Below are 19,420 nucleotides of genomic sequence, written 5' to 3'. Positions count from 1 at the left end.
ACCACCAGTGACCATAAGCTAGTCATTGTTGATCATCGACCTATTAAAGCCTTCTTACGAGGATCCCCTTACAATTTGATGCATGATCTTTTTAACATTTTGTTCCACTTTGGACGAGTGTATCTCATGTTATAAGACACTCGTGGTACAGCGATAGCGTTCATCCCACTAGCGATAGGTCTATTCTTTACCTCGTTTATGTGTAATAGGTATACATGGGTTGGAAAATGAAAATGCCTGGGCAGTTGAGACTCAAAGTCGTATGCATGAAACTATTTACTGAATTAGTATTGATGGGCAGACAGCTGTAGTGTGTGAGTTGACTATGGGGAAGGGATTGAAATTCATTTCTAAATCTGTTGGTTATGTTGCAACACGAAAATGGTAATGAGGCTCTAGAGCCTTAGAAAAATGAGCCGAAAAGATACATTGGGTGAAAGGTCTACTCGTATACCTCGTCTGTGGTGCTTTATTTCTATTTTACCGACTACGATGAACAGCCACAGGCGCCATATACAGAACGGAACGACAGAATGGAATAAGACTGTTGCGCTGCCAACTATGAGAATCAAAACTAATCTAGTAAAGAAACTTTATGTCTCAAACCTATGCAACGCGGATCACAGTCAATCTGCTAATATTATTTAGTTTTTCATTAATAATTGTATTACCCAAGTCTCACCGATCGTTGACTACGATGGAGAGTACCTTGGCCACAATTTACATGCAAATTATATTACGTATATTGTTTTAAAAATTAACAACCCTGATTCTTAGCATAGTCGGTACTTCAGTTCATGGGACACGAACCACAGACAATATAGAATCGTAAACGAGATGTGAAAGAGCATTGGATCTATACTGTACCTACTCCATGACCATGACTCTACGAAAAGCAGTGATTGCAATTTCGTCGGATAGATGGCGAATGTTTCGTCCCATAAATATTACGATTGGCATTAAATTTCAGTTTCTGATAAGCGTAGAAAACTTGGTCCACACGATTAACGAACATTGCCCTTGATAAAGTATTCGGTTCCCTCTTTCGACGTCGAAAGATTTCCTGCTTAATCGAATTTCTGCTGTTCGTAAACTTGCGAGAATCGACTGTTCGTGGCAGCCATCTAGCGGCGAGATCGTCGCGCGTAGGTATCGTTTATTTCTGTCTGCTGTATGGGAGACACGATTCTTTGTCATTGTCGTGTGAAACTGACGTCCCGTAAAATTTCAAGGGGCACGTCGACCAATCGGGAGTGCCGACGACAAAATTTACGCACAGATATGTTACTGACGTGTCCACGAAAAGGAGACTACTTCAAGGGTTTATGATTATTCTCGTTTTATATAAGTGGAAAGCAACTGTGTTCGACGGATCGCGGTGTGAATCGTAAAGCGAGTTGTTAGAACCAAGCAACGAAATTATGGCTACGTTGGTAAACACGTTCGTGAACGCTTTCTCCAACAGACTGTGAGTATTTGTTCTCGTCGTCCGAATGCTGCAAAATCTCGAGCGCAATTGCTATCTGCGCGATAACGTTTGCTAAGTTCCGTTCTCGTTTCGCCGCGAATCCATTCGTCGTCGGCGCGTTTAATTATATTATTTTTCACGCTCTGTTTCCGAAACGTAATGACCGTGATGATGTAACTCGTATCAGCGTTATAGCAACGTTTTGTATCGTAATAAAAGCGTCGAATATTCTTCCCCAGGCGTCGTTTTGAATATTATTTATCGTGATTTGCATCTTTTCTTATCAACGTTTTGTTGGTATATCTTGCGCGACCTTAAATCGTCCACGTATATTCTAGAACTTCATTAATTTGAATATTTGATGTAGAAAACTTTTCGTGTACGAGCATAGTCACTATGACGTGCGTCGTGAATACATCACGCCGTGAATCTACAGTTTCGACGCTCGTAAAACCTCATTATACAATTTTCGAAATTATTCCTCGACAACCCGTGCCCCGTCCTACATGTTTACCCTCACATTAACACTTTGTTAAACGTAAACTTTCCGTAAACACTTCGCGTCATTCGATTGAGACCTTCGTAATTGATGCAACACCGAGATTAATAACGTGACATTTTTAAATGATGTCTTTTTACGATACCATCCGAGAACGAAGTTCTCTTAAATGTCACACTATAATAGTAGTTTCTGAAAGTCATCAAAACATTCAGTAACGTTTTTCTGAGTATAATTGCATGATATTGTTAAATAAGAAATTTTTACACGTAATTATATCAACGTTACTAAAAGTTAGTCTTTCCTAATGAAATAATTTATAAAGAAATAAATTTTATTCACTGACTTAGTAATAATAATAGTATAATGAGAAGAATTCTCAAGGTACAACCCGATCAGAGAAGCTAGAGATTTTAACTAGTCGTGGGATTAAAACAGAGTAACAATGGCTAAAAAAGTAATAGAAATTACAATTCAAGAAAGAAAAGTGATATTAAATTTGTACTCTCCGTTCTGTCATAAAATGATTTGAAACAAATGTTGGAAATCACACATTAGAAGTAATTGTTCCTCCAGACTGACAATCTGGGTGAAAAGAAAAATTATAAATATAGCTGAGAAAGATTCAAAAGTTCATCTGACATTTGTGTTTACGATAAAAGGAATGAAAGTAAATTCATTGTATAGTCCACAATATAGCGAGGTTGTAAACTCGAGTGGGTGCCAAAGTTTACACGTTTCAGCTCCCAAAACAAGCGAATTGGCAGAAATACAAGTAGCTAAGGGCCTTAGACCATAATCAGGGCCATACAAAGAAATATTTTATCTAGTGTTGCCATTTTTAGAGGTATCATAACAGGTAAAGGTCTTACTCAAGTTTTTAATATCTTAATTTACCTGCTTATAATATATACGACTATACTTGAATCAGATGGAAAGAACCCAGTACCAAAGCAAATCAAAGTAATCTGCAAGCTACTGTGAAGTATGGGGGCAGTGGTTTAATGGTGTGGGGGCGTACGGCTACATTGGATGTAGGAGAATTTGTACTCGTGTAACAAGTTTAAAAAAAGAATTAGGAAACGCACGATACACCGTGTGATAATTGTGTTCATGATTTTATTGAATATCGTAAAACATTGTTGCATTCAAAAGTCGAAAATATCGAACAGCGTGAACGGGAAGTCCCAGAGTGGGGCAAATACGGCCTTCGCGGCATCGAGAGTGTTAAAATCGGTGACCCGAAGGTCTACTCGCGTTCACCTTGTTAGTCACAACGGCAGTTTATGTGTACTTAAGATAACAATGGATTTTTTTCTGATTGCAGCGAAGCACCAGTCAGGCAACACCTGAAAAATGTTTACGCCTGCCTGTCCTTGTCGACAGTGACGGCCGCGGCGGGAGCATGTGGTCACCTCTACACAGATCTCCTGCAGGGTAATATATTGACGACCCTTGGCTCGATTGCGTTGCTTCTTCGTTTGTCGACCTTGCCGGACAACGGGAAAAATCCGAAATTACGATTATGCTACCTGTTGGGGTTCGCATTTCTGTCCGGGGTCTGCTTTCATCCTTTGCTCAAGCTGGTCGTTACTATCAATCCGAGTATCATAGTGACTGCATTAATGGGTAAGACGTCACGGCGTATTATTCAGAATGTTTGCCAACAATTAGCGATACTCATGGTACGAGCACTATTAGGACTCGATCAATATGTTTCTGTTATCGAAACTATGAATTTATCTCGTGGTATAATGGTGTTATTAATTTTTCAGGGACAACGGTTGTATTCGTATCATTCAGTATCTCAGCTCTTCTGGTGGAACGGGGTAGTTGGCTGTACCTGAGCGGTACCTTAATTAGCTTGCTGAATGTTCTAATTATGTTGGCATTTGTCAACACCTTCCTAGATTGGTCCATACTGTACGAAATTGATTCGTACGCTATGTTGTTCTTGGTGTGCGGTTTCGTAATTTACGACACTCAGTTGATCATCGAGAAGTTCACCGCGGGAAGCAAAGATATTGTTCTGCACTCCTTCGAACTCTTCATCGATTTCCTTACTATTTTCCGCCAGCTTCTTACCATCCTCACAAAAAAGGTAAAGATCAACACGCGATAGCAGCGTCGCCGCGCGTTTTAGGTTTCGAACTGGGTTGCTTATCGTTTGAATTTTTCTTTTCTTTTACAGGAGATATCAAAACAACGCAAACAACGCAAAGAGTAAAATGGGAACGAAGGAAATTGTAAAATATCATACCATTCAAGTAAATCCATGAATTAGAGGTCTTCATTTAATCTATCCATACATAATGCATATATTTATTACGATAAAATGAATTTAAAATAATACAGCTTATCCATTACCGTCGAGGAAAATTTTAGGTACGCGTTGGCCGTATAAACGCAATAATAATATTAATTTCCAATTCCTTAGTTATCATTTTCTTCTTTTTTTTTTTTTAATTACCTATTATCTACTAGATTTATATACATGTATACATAGACATAAATTTATTGTACTATATTTTTATCTTTCAATAAACAAAATTTCCCAGCGTTCCTGGGCTTTTTTTGATCAGGCGAAGGTAAATCTAAACTAAAAAAAACGAAGGTAAATCAAAACTACTTGGAATTTTCACTCGAACCGAACAAATTTCCAAAGATTCTTTCTTTTACTCTTTCGCAAAGTCACGTAGCGACGTTAGAATAACCAAAAGTTAGTAGGGCACGGAACATGTTAAACGCAGGAAAGGAAATACCAAGATGTCGTTGTTACAGGACTAAAGTCTTATTTATTAAAATTGTAACTTTACACGTATGATTATTATCATTTACATGCGTATAGAAAACAAAAATTACGCGTCACGCATCGATCTTTATGAATATAAAAAATGTACGAAGAAATAAATCGATGATAATGGAGTTGGTAACACAATGATTTCTGTGTTTGCGAATAATGTACATACGTCAAAACTGTGTACAAAATGTGTACAGTATGTCAATGAGTGATCTTTACCAATCATTTTTTTTTGAATGTTATTTAATAAGGACGTTGACGATCCCTGTCTCTGTCTCCTCGGCTGCAAAAGAAAAACCAAAAACGCTCAAACACGAAATTAACAATCCGTCGTCGCTCCTGTTCCGTGATTGCGGAAACAGAAAACACAAATTCTAAGTAAACACGACCACTAACTTCCTAATAAGCTCATCTAACGTTAGAAACTAATTTAAAGCAACTAACCCGCCGCCTCCTCTCATGGGTCCACCTCGACCGCCTCGTCCCCTGTCTCCACCGCGGAAACCACCTCCTCGGCCACCCCTGTCGCCTCCACGGCCACCTCTGTCGCTTCTGAAACCTCCTCGGCCACCCCGATCGCCGCCACGGTTACCTCGTACACCACCCCCGCCGCCGCCTCCACCGCCGCCAGCACCTTCTGGTTTCAAACTTTTACAGAGATTGCATTGATCTCTCCAGGCGAAATTTGTGTTACCACACTCGGGATTGGGACACCTACGTGAACACAAGTTACAAAGAAAATCATTTATAGAAGCTCGAATGTGATGGCCATTCGATAAGTAAAGAGACGAACACCTTGTTACTTTCATTCAGCCATTCTTCTTTCCTCGGGTCATGTATACGTGAGTCACACCACACAGTACACTATACTTCATAATATAATGTATAGAACTAAATAAAACGGAGAACACACACGCACAGACAGAGTCAGTCACACTAAAAATCGTCTACCTCCTTTTGCTGATTTATATTTGTTTAGGAATAATGATATACACTGGATATAATTATTATCAGTATGTACGTAATATCTTCGTGATATTTTTATTCATTCTATCGCTTTAAAACTCTAGATTGCAGAGTCAATAATTTAAAGTACTTCTAGGAGTGAGATAGGATAAAGCAAATAAATCTAAAAGAAAATCGAGATAAGTGAGATATACTATAACAAAGGAATGTAAGATTCCAATGCTATAAGCGACCGTTTGTGGCCGCCTTTGATCGTTGGAAAGTAGCCACGGAAGGCATACTAATATGACCCAGATACATAATATGTTAATTTCTTCATTAGCTGAATTTTTGCCACGTTTTATGGTTTTCTAATAGGAAAAAGGAACAGTATACATATACTGTCATACACAGTTGTTGGGTTGGTCGGTAACTTTTGGCGAATGTATCATTGGACGTCGCACTTATTTATCTTAAATTAATATCTACTTAACCCATTTTCCATTTATTGATATATTCTGATAACTGATACTTTGCCAATCATATTGCAGACAAAGTAATTTAATTTGCTTTACTTGCTCAATGACCTCTTAATAAAAAAATATGCTAGATTAAATTGCTAATCGAAGTTTGAACAGTCTCTGAGGAGAACCATGCTTTGCATAAATTTAATACTAGTTTCCTACAGTTAATTTTGTTGAAGTTACATTGTAACTCTGGACTAGTGATGTAATGACATTAGTTATACATTTGAAGAATCCTGACATGAGTAATAAGATACTGCGTTTGGCTTCTCCGTAAGTTCAGTGAATAAAATTTAATCGATCGTTCTGAGTTAGAACAAAAGAAGTAAGTTTTTCCATTTATACATTACGATCCACACATCCAAACAGAAAATAAATTTCTTTCTTTCGGTTACATTTTATGCTCAAAGGTAAAATGAAGAATGAATTATCGCGAAACTTTATATCGATTAGTGTATGTGTAAAGACTTTGTAAGAATACGTGGCCATCCATTGTTTGTCTGCAGTAACAAAGTCGAACTTTCGTAAGCGTGACTTGCCTAAAATTGTATTCAATAGATGACCGCCTGTTTGTATGATAATCTTTATACATAAAATAATATTGGATTAATTCAACACCGCGACATTTTTGTACTTTGTTTCGCATAATATAATATTTTTTCAATATCGAACTAGTCGTCTTATTTTGGCCTCTAGAATCTACCATTAAAATTTTTCCCAGGTGTAGCCAAACACTTTGTATGTTTAACATGGTCGATTTAAACGGGGCATTCTATATGAATTATGTAATATAAATTTGAGAAACAATGCGTACCTCCAATCTCCGCCACGACCAGCTCCATCGCCGCCACGTCTATCATCGCCACCACTGCCTCCACGGTGATGATCGTCTCTGTCGCCACCACCCCCGCGGCCGCCAAAACCACCGCGGCCTCGGACGCCACCACCGCCGCCTCGACTTCCGCCACTGCGGTTGCCTTGCCAGTTACTCTTATGTTGAGCAATTTGTACTTTTATAGTACGCCCTTTAAATTCTTTCCCGTCGAACCAGCTTATCGCCGAACGCGCAGCGTCCTGGTCATCGTAAGTCACGGTGGCTTCGCCTTTCGATTTGCCCGTGTTCTTGTCTTTGTACATCCACACTTTTGGCTTGCCAGTACGCTTATCATGCTAAACAATTATCAACGTTCGTATTATTTCTTCTCGCATATGCGATGTGTTACAACGTCCCACAAAATACTGCGTTCGTTTTGATTGTTAGTAAACAACGATCGGAGATGGCTAAAATACGCAATATTTTCTAAGACGCCATGATGAAGTTTCGACCTTGTAAGAACATGAACGTACTTTGATTACACCAATCGCTCCGAAGTGTTCGCAAATTTCTTCCTCTGAGATTGAAGGATCCATACCAGATACAAATATAGTATCTTCTTGAGTAACCATTCCATCGTTGCCACCGCCACGGTCACCGTAGCCCCCTGCAATGTAATAAGAGTTAAAAAGTGTTCTGGTACCACGATCCACGAAGTAGGAATAATACTTGCAAATCTACTTTGTCCCTAAACCTACTCAAATCTAAGCTAAACGAGTGGAAAACTTTTATGTCGGGTTGAAAACAGCTAACAAAAACAGTACACCTTGGAGGAATAATTAAATATTGCAAGCCATTTGGAATTCCGCACCCAGTTCGCGTTTAGGACAATTTCTTTTTTTTATTATACAAGTTATAACTACGCCTAAACACTATTACTTTCGAACGTTAAGCTGTTTTAAACGTTTAAATTACTTTTCTCCTTTTCTCCTCGAAGAATAACTAAATATGCTTAAATGTTATTATCGGTTTTAACAATTGAAAATTGAAATTATTCGTTTTCTTTCTCAATGATCTTTTCCCAAGCGAAAAGAACTCCTCCTGCGATATACATTAAGAATTTTTAAATTCATGTATGTTTAGGAACATACACTATTATTAATTTCATGTTAGTTTTTACCCCACGAAGACGTAAATTTTGTCTGGCCTACCCGTACATGATACATTCCTTCTTAACGATATTCGAGGTCTGTTACTTTGTCGATTCATAGTACTTCAGTTATTACACTTATACAATATCTTGTAACACCTTTATTGTATAGAATTACCGACTTTAGAATATATCGCATTCTTTTATACCCGTGCATTAACAAAAATATTAGTACTCATTGACCTAACATTCTTAGTAGCATATAATGATACGTAGAGAACACAAGGTTGCAGCTTAACATACAAAAGGGCTGCAACATTACTTTTACCCTTACCATTTACCTATAACATACTTTTTTGGGGAAGCCTCGATTTATCAGGGATAGGTAGTTAGTTCACCAGCTGCCTTTTATGTTTAATCTTATCCTGACACATGTTTAAAAGTATTGGAGTATGCGTGCGAGCAGCACAAATGCTGATGTACGTTGTGGATAAATATTTTACCAAAAATACTTCGCTTATTTAACTTTTGATTTCTAATGCGATGTTCGTTTATACGAAACGCCCTGTTCCATGTTTTAGACGATGCTCAGGAAAGCGAGATTTAACGTTACAAGCGCATAGCGCATTCGTATTTATGACAGACGATTATTATTATTTAATATAATTTCTGTTGTACTATTTAGGGATGTTCGATTCTTTTAAAAAAGAAACCTCTTCCGTCAATTATAAATTAAAATTCCGAAAACTCAAGTCTTGCAAAATCGTTTTTAAACCTGCATATTTATACTTGAAACACCAAAAAGGGGAAAAATTAATCAGACATTAAGTAGTACACAATTCATTGTTTATTATTTAGAATATTGTCTACTTTTGAAAATAACAGTTCCGCCAAAACGATGTTTGAAGACGTATTTTACTGGAAACTTTTATAAAAAGCGACTTTCTTAAAACATTTTATCGAAAAATACAATTTGACGAATTTAGATGGGGAAAAAATTCTATTTTCAAACTTCAAAGTGTCGCCATGTTTTTAATTATTGATTTTTTTTTCTTTTATTTTAGAATGATCGCCACTATGGAAATCATAAGAATGTCTAATTGAAAAAAAAACTAGTAAAAATACTTGTTTCTATCGCAGGAAGATCGATTCAGAATCGAGCATCCCCAATTACTATCTTTTATACGAAGAGCGATGTCACCTGTTTCCAATATGAATTTTGTAATACGCATAGACAAACTCTTGCCGTTGATTGGAAAAAGCAATTGGTGATCAAAGCAGCTCTTATAATGCTGCAGTAACATCATAGTAATTACCCTATCTTTTTCTTTTTCTTTTTTTTTTAAACACGTTAAAAAATTCCGGACAAACGTTAAGTTGCCAGAGAAAAAATACACCCCTAACAATGTTGCATAGCAGCCCTTTCATATAATACAAGTAACCGAGTATTTAGATTGTAAATATTAGAGTGAAAGCTTGAATAGCACCAGACTTGTACAGACAGTCTGGTGCATTTACCTTTGTTATAACCACCACGGCCACCGCCACTGCTAAAACACAGAAGCAGATATACCAATGAGTTGACTCATGGACAGACTGATCGATCGATCGATGCATGGCGAATCAAATGCTGCTCGCCACCTCTCTTCTTGATGTACCTACTGTCTAAATGTCTGTAGTCACCATATTACTTAATACTAGGATAAGTCACGTCCTCTCGTCATGTTAGTCTGTCGCGTCCGGCATGCAAAAAATTACCTACATATCGTGGTAACGATACCGAGAAAAGAACGAGAACAAAGCAGCGCTTTTCGCACAGGCATTATTAACGGCCTTTGCTCAAAATAAATTGGTCAAGGCAATTCTCTGTAAAACATTATCCTATTCACCAGATGTATACAAACATTGTATATTTGAAAGTTTAATGGTAAGAGATTACTACTGATCGATCTACGAAAGCATATGCATCGTATTACTGGCTTTGAAACGAAAGAAAAGGAAAAAAAAAGAAAAATAAAGTTTATCGTGATATTTCTTAAAATAAAAAGTAATTAATTGTATCGAACGAATAACCGTTACGTTAGGAAACAGTCAAAACGTACCGAACGAACGTCAAATGCATTCATTGAAATTTCAACTTAGAAATGCTATTTCTTGATCATGTAAGTAACTGCAATCTCTTACAAAAACTTTGAACGTCTTTCGATTGTCTAGTCGATTTCAATAACCCTAAAATAGTAATACTTAAAACAACAGTGGCCCCAGTGGCAGTATTAACCGCTTTACAGGTATGATCGATGCGAAACCTTTATGATATGCGCATCGTGTTTATACTTATTGCAGCGATGCAGAATCAGAACATATCACACATTATTACCATTTTACGTCATTTGTCATATACAACCTGTTTTTACCTTTACCAGTTATACCTGTGTGTTAAACCTGTAGGCACACTTCAAACATATTAACGCCCAAAGGGCATAAAAACCATTTGCAAAGAGACAACAAGTTTTCATTACTGTCATAAGGAACTTCATTTCATACCTTGATTAATTCAATGAATGTATTACCTTCCCACCGAACATTATTGTGGACATATATCGGAATTTTTTTTTTTTTTTTATTTGCTTTATAACTTCCCTCGCCTTCATCATATATGTATACGTATGTAATGTAAGAAATGAACTTACTTGTAGCCACCGCCAGAGCGGTCATTGTATCCCCCACGATCGCCATATCTACTGCCACCACCTCCTCCTTGGCCTGGTATACACAATAAACAATTTAGACTTTTCGTTCGTCGACAGAATTTCTTCAGAGCATTTTATCGTAACTGTTACACCTCGATAATTGAACTCACACGTTTATAAATCGATTTTTACTTAAAAATCACGAAACTTAGATAAGTACAAACTGTACTGTAGTTTTTAATTTCTATGTAGGGATACAAAATTAGGCTATTCAGCCTTCAAAATAATCCCACAAAGACTATTCCACGACTTCTTTTCACGAAGTTACAATGCTTCAAACCATAAATCGAAAACTTTTTACAATTACGATAAAATACAATATCTTACTTAACACTAGATTCACGAAACCCGCCAATTTGACGAGTTTCAGATTCCATACCTAAAGTTACAGTACTCATAAATATTGTTTGTTAACGACTTAAGAATTCCGCAAACCGACGTAAAACATTTTACAGCGATAAATTTTCGCTACAACTGCGAATTTGTAACATATTTTTTTTACTGTTGCTCTCAATTTGCGATGTTTGGTGCTGCTTTTCATGGACAAAAACCGATCACCAAACAAAGATCATGTTTTGTTGTCGCTGTTGTTGCGAACAGTCTGTGAAATTCTTTACCTTGCATTTGATCATAACTATAAACCATGATGGTTTTCGATAAAAATATGTGCAGCCAATGTCCGTAAATCTAGTGTTAATCGCGAGCATGTGTAAACATCAATCTGTGTCATTGACTTGTTTATAATTTCAGACTTATGCTTCTAATTATATATAGCAATACCTCCACCATAGCCTCCACTAGAATTGTTGCGATTATAACCGCCGCTACCTCCTCCCCCGTGTCCATAATTTCCACCATAACTGCCACCACCGCCGCTGTTACCTCCAGAACCACTGCCGCTGCCATAACTGTTTTGGTTGTAATTCTGGCTCTGCGACTGATTGTAGTCTGGGCCACCGCTGGAATTGTAACTGTTGTAACTGCCATAGTTGCTTCCAGTATTTGGTGGTGGTTGGCTATACTGATTATAGCCGCCACCACCGCTAGATGGTGGCGGATACGAAGTATCCTGACCACCAGTAGGTGGTGGCTGGCTGTACTGATTGTACCCCTGTTGCTGGTAATTTGAATACTCTGAAACGGATAATTGAACATTGTTAAACACTGTCAAAACATAGCTTTCGTTCGCGAAACGAAATATTTCCTATGCATAATTCAGAATTACGTATTTATTATTTTACCAACAAAATTGGACAATGTTTATCGCATAAATCGAGTTTCCTCGTTGTTCGGCGCATAAAAATATTAAAGCAAGTTGAGATAAAGAAAATCGAATAATTTGGGATAAACTGAAAACGACAATGAAAAAATATGCCAAAATCGAATAACAAAATGGAGTAGAATAGTGGGATGAGACGCTTGAAATGCCGATCAATAAAGCTCGCACATAGAACACACAGGGACGCGAAACGTTCCAACAGTTTTTTTTGTGTTTTAATTCCTCATTTTGTAGCGTTTCGTACGATTTTCCATTTTGTATTTCTACATGGAACGATTCACAATGTCGATTAATTGCGAAGTTAGAAGACTAAACGTGGCATTCGTAGAAGTTAGGTTGAAATACATTACTCAGACAGTCTAATGGAATACAGGGCTCGAAGAAAGCGATATTCTATTACTGGAACACTTATTTAGTGATTTAAATGTAAGAATTTAACAATTTCGGTTTACTTACGGGTGTCCGTCATCGTGCCTTCCTCCGGTAATCAAATCGCTACACGGTAGAAAAAGCACGTAATGGCGGGAACCGAGCGACTTTCCAACGACGATTCTGAACGAGCCGAGCTCAATGGTCAAACTCGGCGTTTTATTGCCGGATGTCGAGCACGAAGAACGGAAGTCTTCCTCCCCAGATGGCGCTGCGAATGCATTAATTATTTCGACCTCGATTGACTACAGTGGTAATATTTGCGAATTCAAATCTAAAATCTAAACCGTCACAGTGGCATGGAAAGCAGTACTGCGCGAACAAAATTAAAATTGTACTTGCTTCAACGGAAACTTATCTTTCTCGATGTAATATAATCATTTATGGTAAAATAGTGGAAGAAAATGGCAATTCTTATAAAACAAAGGAAATGTTAGTACTAAAATTTGCAACATTTTTACACTAAATAAAAGTTAAATTTTGGAGAGTAATGTATTACAAATACAAAAAAAAGAAAACGAAACATAAAGCAATCAAAGATTTTTAAAAACAAACGCTGTATATCAAATTCTTAATTAAATATTATTCTATTAATAAGGACGATATTGTTTTGTTACCTAGGCGACCAACAACACAGAAACGGCCCTGAACAAGATAACATCACCACGTATTGATAGATGCCATCGATATTAAATGGTGAGAATTTTATTTACTTCGTACAAAACAATTCGTTCCTAAAAATGTTGAAACGATACAAGAATATATTCCTACAATTATTAAATCTTTTTTTAATAATATATCAATACATACAGATGTTTGAAATTTTTGTTAACGTCTTCTTCACAACGTAAAGCTCCCCCGATTTCAGAAAATACTCCTTTAAATTGAAATTATATCAGTATATTCTTGTCAAGGAACGAAAAGATTCTGAAATGAACTGTCTTAAACTGTTATATCAGAATTCTGATTAAAAACCTTTAAGAAACGAAATGTTATAACAATTATAAAGTAAAATAGTATAATTTCGATCATCGTACCTTCGTAATGAAATCTGAAATGGTGCGTGCAGAGATATTAATTAATATTTTCCTTTAAAAATAAGATATAACGCAGGAAAAAGAAGCATACAAATTTTTAATCACTCTTGAACTTAATTCTTTTTTATTATCCATTGTATCATAATACTACACTTAATTTAAATTTTCAGTGCAATGCAATATTTTGTTTTCATTTTTGTTCGCGAACAAACATCACTGCATATCGATGGTCGAGATTAAAAAACGTTATTCTAATGCAGAGACATTTGTTTCCTGTTACTGTCTTTTTCAATACATAATATTTACATGAACAGTAATACTCCTTGTTTACACTAACGATTCGAACCTATATCCTATTATCTCATCAAGATTCTTAATTTCTTCGCGGTTCATTCGTAATTTTCTGAAATATCAGTAGGGGATCAGAAATTGTAAAAATGAAGGATCGAATGAATTTCTTTCGAGAAATTAATACTCTTGATGGGCTAAACAGTATATTGCAGCGCACGTAAACTGTGTACATACTTATACACGTGAAACACAAATACATTTTACACAGTCGATCCTATATTACATACTCATAGTGTACAATTTTCTGTAAGAAAGTATTTATCATCCTCAAACATAAACAAAATAAAAATTAACACTTTGCTATCGCGAAAGATCAGGTATCGATTGAAAGTATACTATTTAAAAGGGCATGAAACGAGGGGAACGAATAAGTAAGTTCAAAAGAAAAAAGAAAAAAAAAAAATTACATAAATTGAATATTTCAATTATAATTTACGAAGATATTTAGATCTAATAATTGTCTGTACATGTGTGTATTCTTAACAGAAATAAGGGGATTTAATTGCGCCTATAAAAATCGTAATGTCAGGTCAAAAGTCGGATACAAACAGAAAGGGTAAGATTAAAGATCACGAATTGGAATGCTGAGACGGTGTTAATCCTCCGGTGTGTTCGGGACTATGCTTTTGTTTTTTACGCTTTTTCTCCTTCTTACGTTTCTTCCTAGCTTCTTTCTCTTCGTCGTGTCTTTTCTGCTTTTTATGCTTCTTTTCGTGAGTATCCGAACCGCCAATGTCCGTTGTCGTTGCTTCCTGACCGCTAGGTATCTCGCCCGGTTTGTGTTTGTGCTTTTTATGTTTGTTCTTATGTTTTCTTTGTGGAGCTTGATTGACATAGCGATACTGCTCCGGTAACTATGAAAAAAACATAATTTATCAGTTTCGTTCAAATATTTCACGCGATACATCATTTTTTAGAAATCAAATCTACTTACAGGCCCAGGATGCAAACGAAAGCCAGCTAATTGAACACTGGTCAATGGTAACAATTCTTTTCCACCTATCGGGGGTTTTTCGATGACGGATCTCAATGAGCTAAAAAAAAGATAAAAACACAATAATTTTTTTCTGAACTTTCTGAACACTACATTAACATACCTATTATCTAGATGACCCGGTCTGTCTATGATTCCAGGTAAATTAGGTAAAAAGGAGGAAAGTTGTTCTTTGAGTTTCTTTCCACTAAATTTACTATAAGAATGTTCTAGGCCATAATAGGCCATTAAATTTGTTGCCCCTGTGAGTTCGCTTTCTCCTGAAAAAGGCACAATGTAAATTTGTTGGAAATAACGTCACTGTTAAAATATTGCATCAAAAAGATAGGTTTATTTTATAAAACTGGTCATGACAAAAAATCCTGGCACTTTTCCACACAGTTAACACAGTTAACTGGTTAACAGCAAAAGAACAGAAATGAAATACTTGAAATATACTTGTAATTACACCAAGAGGTAACTTTCTTTTCAACCCAATATAATGTAAAGAAAAAAGAGAGAAACTGTACCAGGGGGTTCCTTCATCAAGTAAAATGGCCCACTATGGACAATAGAAGGATTCTTTCCCAGGGAAATGGTTGTCTTTAGGGTCCCTGTCGAATCCTGACGCGAAACAACAGGGGAACGTGCACCCCTGGGCGATGACTTTGGTGAATATTGCTCCACTTTGTTACGAAACTGATCGCCCATCATCATCCTTTGATTTTACTTCATGGCACCTTCACTACAATTAATGAGCTCTAGCAGAGAGCACAAATAATCGTTTAAAGTTTGTTTTGGTTAACCAACGTATGTTTATGCTTTACTAAAGCATCCAAGTACAACTTGGTGCTACTACAACAATGCACAACGAACACATAATTTTCGTATTATTGTGTACAGGCACCATGCAACACAGCGACAAAGGGGATACATAATTTGATAAGTTATACAATCAGTGTACAATATATAAGAAACGTTTCAAGATTTTCTTTTTTTTTTTTTCCAACTCAATTTCACGAAATATGAATATTTGGGGTTGCACAACGATCATCACCACAATCTACTCGCCCACAAATTGGTTGAGATACCGATTGATCGTTTCGTTAACATCTTGATCGTATCACTCATTTCGGTTTCGTTCGTAGGTTACAATTCGTACAAAACGGAAACTGTTGTTGTCACTAGCAAGACATCACGAACAGAGTTCTGCTTCTAAACTAGAAATCAATTTTAAAATTTTACACTGTTACGGTACTTAGTCGAGTACATACTGACGCAATTATATCTTGACGAATCCGTGTATATTAATTCATCTAAATCCATTATTTCTTCGGGTATCCCCACTAACCAACAAACCCTCCTTCTTGTTCCCATGTCTTACCGAAGCACCACTCGATTAAACATATTTTCCGTATCCCTCTCTTTAACACCGTTCTAGCACGTCGCACAATCACGTTAAAAGCCAACACTTCGAAAACTAGACATTGCTTCTAGATCGAGAGACATGTACGGAGCCAGGTATATAGATAAGCAACCATAAGCGAGTTAGATGCATCGTAAGTGTCATGCTTGGGAAAGTTCAAGGATGTGCAGTTTCGATGAAACAACAGGTCGACGAAACTAACAAATAAAATTATAAAGATGTGTTTCAATTTCAAAGACGGTACTGACTTTCTCGTTGAAACTTTTGTATGATCGAGCGGAACATTTTCGATTCATATCGTCGAATTATTTCATATTTGCGTTTCGCAATTGCACACGTTCGGAACGTGCATGCATGTGAAACGCAATTCTAGGGGCGTTCTCAACGCATCCGTCAAACGTATTTGTTTACGATTATAAAAGTGGCGTGTAAATCGAAAAATAGAAAACAATATTCAGATTTTCATTCCTTTTATGTTGCATCGGTTTATACGTTCGCGACGTAATGTTTTTTGATGTGCTGTGAATTAATATGTCATGTCTACAAATAGATGTTACTTAACGAAGAATCAAGTATTTGTTTACTGTGATTAAAAAATTTTATTTTTCGAAAGATACAAATTCTTTTGTATTTTGTAGAAATAAAATTGCGTACATTATACCAAGGATTCTATTCGTTAATGAGATTGGTCGTACTGCTCGTTGAGTTTATTTGTAATTTTTTCGAAAGCGAGTATTCGATTAGTTCGATGATTTCGGAATTTTTATACGCCATAGCCACCTCCAATGGTGTATAACCGTTGCGATTTTTCCGATGCAAATCAGCCCCTTCCTCGACAAGATATCTATATGGTTCAACGAACATCGTCAAAACGCAATTCGTAATCTCTCGATACGCGACTATTTTGTACGTGTACTTAACAGAGCCAACATCAAATTCCCCGTCATGGCAGCTATATGCAACGGCGTACGCAAACCGATATCTGTCGTATTTAAATCTGCCCCGTTTTGAAACAGAAGATCCAATATGTACAGATCCGATATGCTTCGTGCAGACAAAACAATCTCGAGTAGCAATCCTAGTGAGCTTTTGTGAGGCGCGGACGAAACCGTTGCTCTACGAAATCGAGAGTGATTCGAATATGGCGTTCGAAAGATTCGAAAAGGGCTTAGTTTAAGTTAGGTTTATATACCCGAAGGACAGTAGCAATTTAATCATAGAATAAGACCGCCTTCGCAAAATGCAGGTGTACAGTGGACATTCGTCAAAGACATCGTAAACGTTTATATTCGCATTGTTTGTCAACAGCACAGTGGCGCTCCCGATATTCTCTTGAAGAGTAGCGTAGTGCAACGGAGACCGGCCTAAGCTGTCCGTGCAGTCTATTGTGGCGCCATTTTCGAGCAGTTTTTCGAGGGCGTTCGTGTGCCCGAGGAACGCAGCCTTGTGGAGCGGCGTCAAACCTGTACAAAACTGACTCATTTGGACTTACGATTAGTTCGAGGAACGTTCGATCTACGCAAATTACGGTGAGTGCGTCAATAACTGGCAAGCTTAAAGCACCAGAGCAGTATATTACAAATATCATGGATAAAATATAATTTTAAGCTTGTTGCATCTAACAAGGAGATTGTACTAATCATACCCTGATTTATGGTGTTTCGTAGTTACGTTGTTTCTGTTAGCAACGCGATCGACATTCGTTTCGACAATCAATTATTGTTCAGTCCTCAGAGATAGGAATATACAAGGTGTTCGGCCACTCCTGGGAAAAATTTTTAATGGGAGATTCTAGAGGCCAAAATAAGACGATAATCAAGAATGTCAATTTTTTGATTGAGGCTTCGTTAAAAAGTTATTAAAAAATTAAATTAAAAAATTTCAAATCATTTTGGAAAAAATATTTTCGGTTGTGGGGGTCAATTACAATCATTTTTGGTCAATACACGTACCCCCGAAATCCTACGCATTTTCGAGAAAAAAATTCGGGTAGCTGTTGAAATTTTTCGACGAAATTAAAAGATTTCAAATCGTTCTAAAAAAATTAGTTTTGGTTGCAGGGGTCAATTACAATCATTTTTGGTCAATACACGTACTCCCGAAATCCTACGCATTTTCGAGAAAAAAATTCGGGTAGCTGTTGAAATTTTTCGACGAAATTAAAAGATTTCAAATCGTTCTAAAAAAATTAGTTTTGGTTGCAGGGGTCAATTACAATCATTTTTGGTCAATACACGTACCCCCGAAATCCTACACATTTTCGAGAAAAAAATTCGGGTAGCTGTTAAAATTTTTCGACGAAATTAAAAGATTTCAAATCGTTCTAAAAAAATTAGTTTTGGTTGCAGGGGTCAATTACAATCATTTTTGGTCAATATACGTACCCCCGAAATCGTACGCATTTTCGAGAAAAAAATTCGAGTAGCTGTTGAAATTTTTCGACAAAATTAAAAGATTTCAAATCGTTCTAAAAAAATTAGTTTTGGTTGCAGGGGTCAATTACAATCATTTTTGGTCAATACACGTACTCCCGAAATCCTACGCATTTTCGAGAAAAAAATTCGGGTAGCTGTTGAAATTTTTCGACGAAATTAAAAGATTTCAAATCGTTCTAAAAAAATTAGTTTTGGTTGCAGGGGTCAATTACAATCATTTTTGGTCAATATACGTACCCCCGAAATCGTACGCATTTTCGAGAAAAAAATTCGAGTAGCTGTTGAAATTTTTCGACGAAATTAAAAGATTTCAAATCGTTCTAAAAAAATTAGTTTTGGTTGCAGGGGTCAATTACAATCATTTTCGGTCAATACACGTACTCCCGAAATCCTACGCACTTTCGAGAAAAAAATTCTTTTATAAGAAACAAATTAGTATTCTTGATTTTCGTCTCATTTTGGCCTCCAGAATCTCTCATTAAAATTTTTCCCAGGGGTGGGCGAACACCCTGTATAATATGAAACGCAAATACGGTTTAG

At 36.7% G+C, this 19,420-nt stretch overlaps 4 protein-coding genes across 10 annotated transcripts; 1 reads left to right on the top strand and 3 right to left on the bottom strand.

Annotated features, from left to right (window-relative positions):
* The first annotated feature begins 1,244 nt into the window (after nucleotides 1-1,244).
* Nucleotides 1,245-4,527, top strand: Bi-1 (Bax Inhibitor-1). The gene is made up of 4 exons (XM_076776524.1): nucleotides 1,245-1,468; nucleotides 3,295-3,596; nucleotides 3,743-4,068; nucleotides 4,159-4,527. The coding sequence occupies exons 1-4, from the start codon at nucleotides 1,422-1,424 to the stop codon at nucleotides 4,192-4,194; spliced, it is 711 nt and encodes a 236-aa protein (XP_076632639.1). The 5' UTR covers nucleotides 1,245-1,421; the 3' UTR covers nucleotides 4,195-4,527.
* A 209-nt stretch (nucleotides 4,528-4,736) lies between these two features.
* On the bottom strand, nucleotides 4,737-12,834 carry LOC143347402 (uncharacterized). Of its 4 annotated transcripts, XM_076776521.1 has the most exons (9): nucleotides 12,686-12,834; nucleotides 12,060-12,084; nucleotides 11,731-11,909; nucleotides 10,891-10,963; nucleotides 9,719-9,750; nucleotides 7,584-7,717; nucleotides 7,051-7,406; nucleotides 5,212-5,481; nucleotides 4,737-5,050 (listed from the first exon to the last, which is right to left on the bottom strand). In XM_076776521.1, exons 1-9 carry the CDS (start codon nucleotides 12,696-12,698, stop codon nucleotides 5,011-5,013), a joined length of 1,122 nt encoding a protein of 373 aa, XP_076632636.1. In that variant the 5' UTR covers nucleotides 12,699-12,834; the 3' UTR covers nucleotides 4,737-5,010. The 4 variants fall into 4 exon arrangements, with proteins under 4 accessions (XP_076632636.1, XP_076632635.1, XP_076632634.1 ...); XM_076776520.1 differs by having other exon boundaries at nucleotides 9,719-9,747; nucleotides 11,731-12,084; XM_076776519.1 differs by having other exon boundaries at nucleotides 11,731-12,084; nucleotides 12,686-12,833.
* A 1,183-nt stretch (nucleotides 12,835-14,017) lies between these two features.
* On the bottom strand, nucleotides 14,018-16,711 carry Med19 (mediator complex subunit 19). Of its 4 annotated transcripts, none has more exons than XM_076777729.1 (5): nucleotides 16,694-16,711; nucleotides 15,550-15,780; nucleotides 15,144-15,300; nucleotides 14,981-15,080; nucleotides 14,018-14,900 (listed from the first exon to the last, which is right to left on the bottom strand). In XM_076777729.1, exons 2-5 carry the CDS (start codon nucleotides 15,734-15,736, stop codon nucleotides 14,616-14,618), a joined length of 729 nt encoding a protein of 242 aa, XP_076633844.1. In that variant the 5' UTR covers nucleotides 15,737-15,780; nucleotides 16,694-16,711; the 3' UTR covers nucleotides 14,018-14,615. The 4 variants fall into 4 exon arrangements, with proteins under 4 accessions (XP_076633844.1, XP_076633842.1, XP_076633841.1 ...); XM_076777727.1 differs by lacking the exon at nucleotides 16,694-16,711 and adding an exon at nucleotides 16,294-16,677; XM_076777726.1 differs by lacking the exon at nucleotides 16,694-16,711 and adding an exon at nucleotides 16,404-16,677 and having other exon boundaries at nucleotides 15,550-16,239.
* A 403-nt stretch (nucleotides 16,712-17,114) lies between these two features.
* Nucleotides 17,115-17,927, bottom strand: LOC143348465 (uncharacterized). Its single transcript, XM_076778689.1, has 3 exons — nucleotides 17,638-17,927; nucleotides 17,367-17,561; nucleotides 17,115-17,289 (listed from the first exon to the last, which is right to left on the bottom strand). Exons 1-3 carry the CDS (start codon nucleotides 17,925-17,927, stop codon nucleotides 17,115-17,117), a joined length of 660 nt encoding a protein of 219 aa, XP_076634804.1.
* Between the last annotated feature and the right edge of the window lie 1,493 nt (nucleotides 17,928-19,420).

Source organism: Colletes latitarsis, chromosome 11 (genome assembly GCF_051014445.1).
Source record: "Colletes latitarsis isolate SP2378_abdomen chromosome 11, iyColLati1, whole genome shotgun sequence".
NCBI lineage: Eukaryota > Metazoa > Arthropoda > Insecta > Hymenoptera > Colletidae > Colletes > Colletes latitarsis.
The sequence above is the reverse complement of the archived record's forward strand: the minus strand, read 5'-3'. Positions and strand labels throughout refer to the sequence as shown.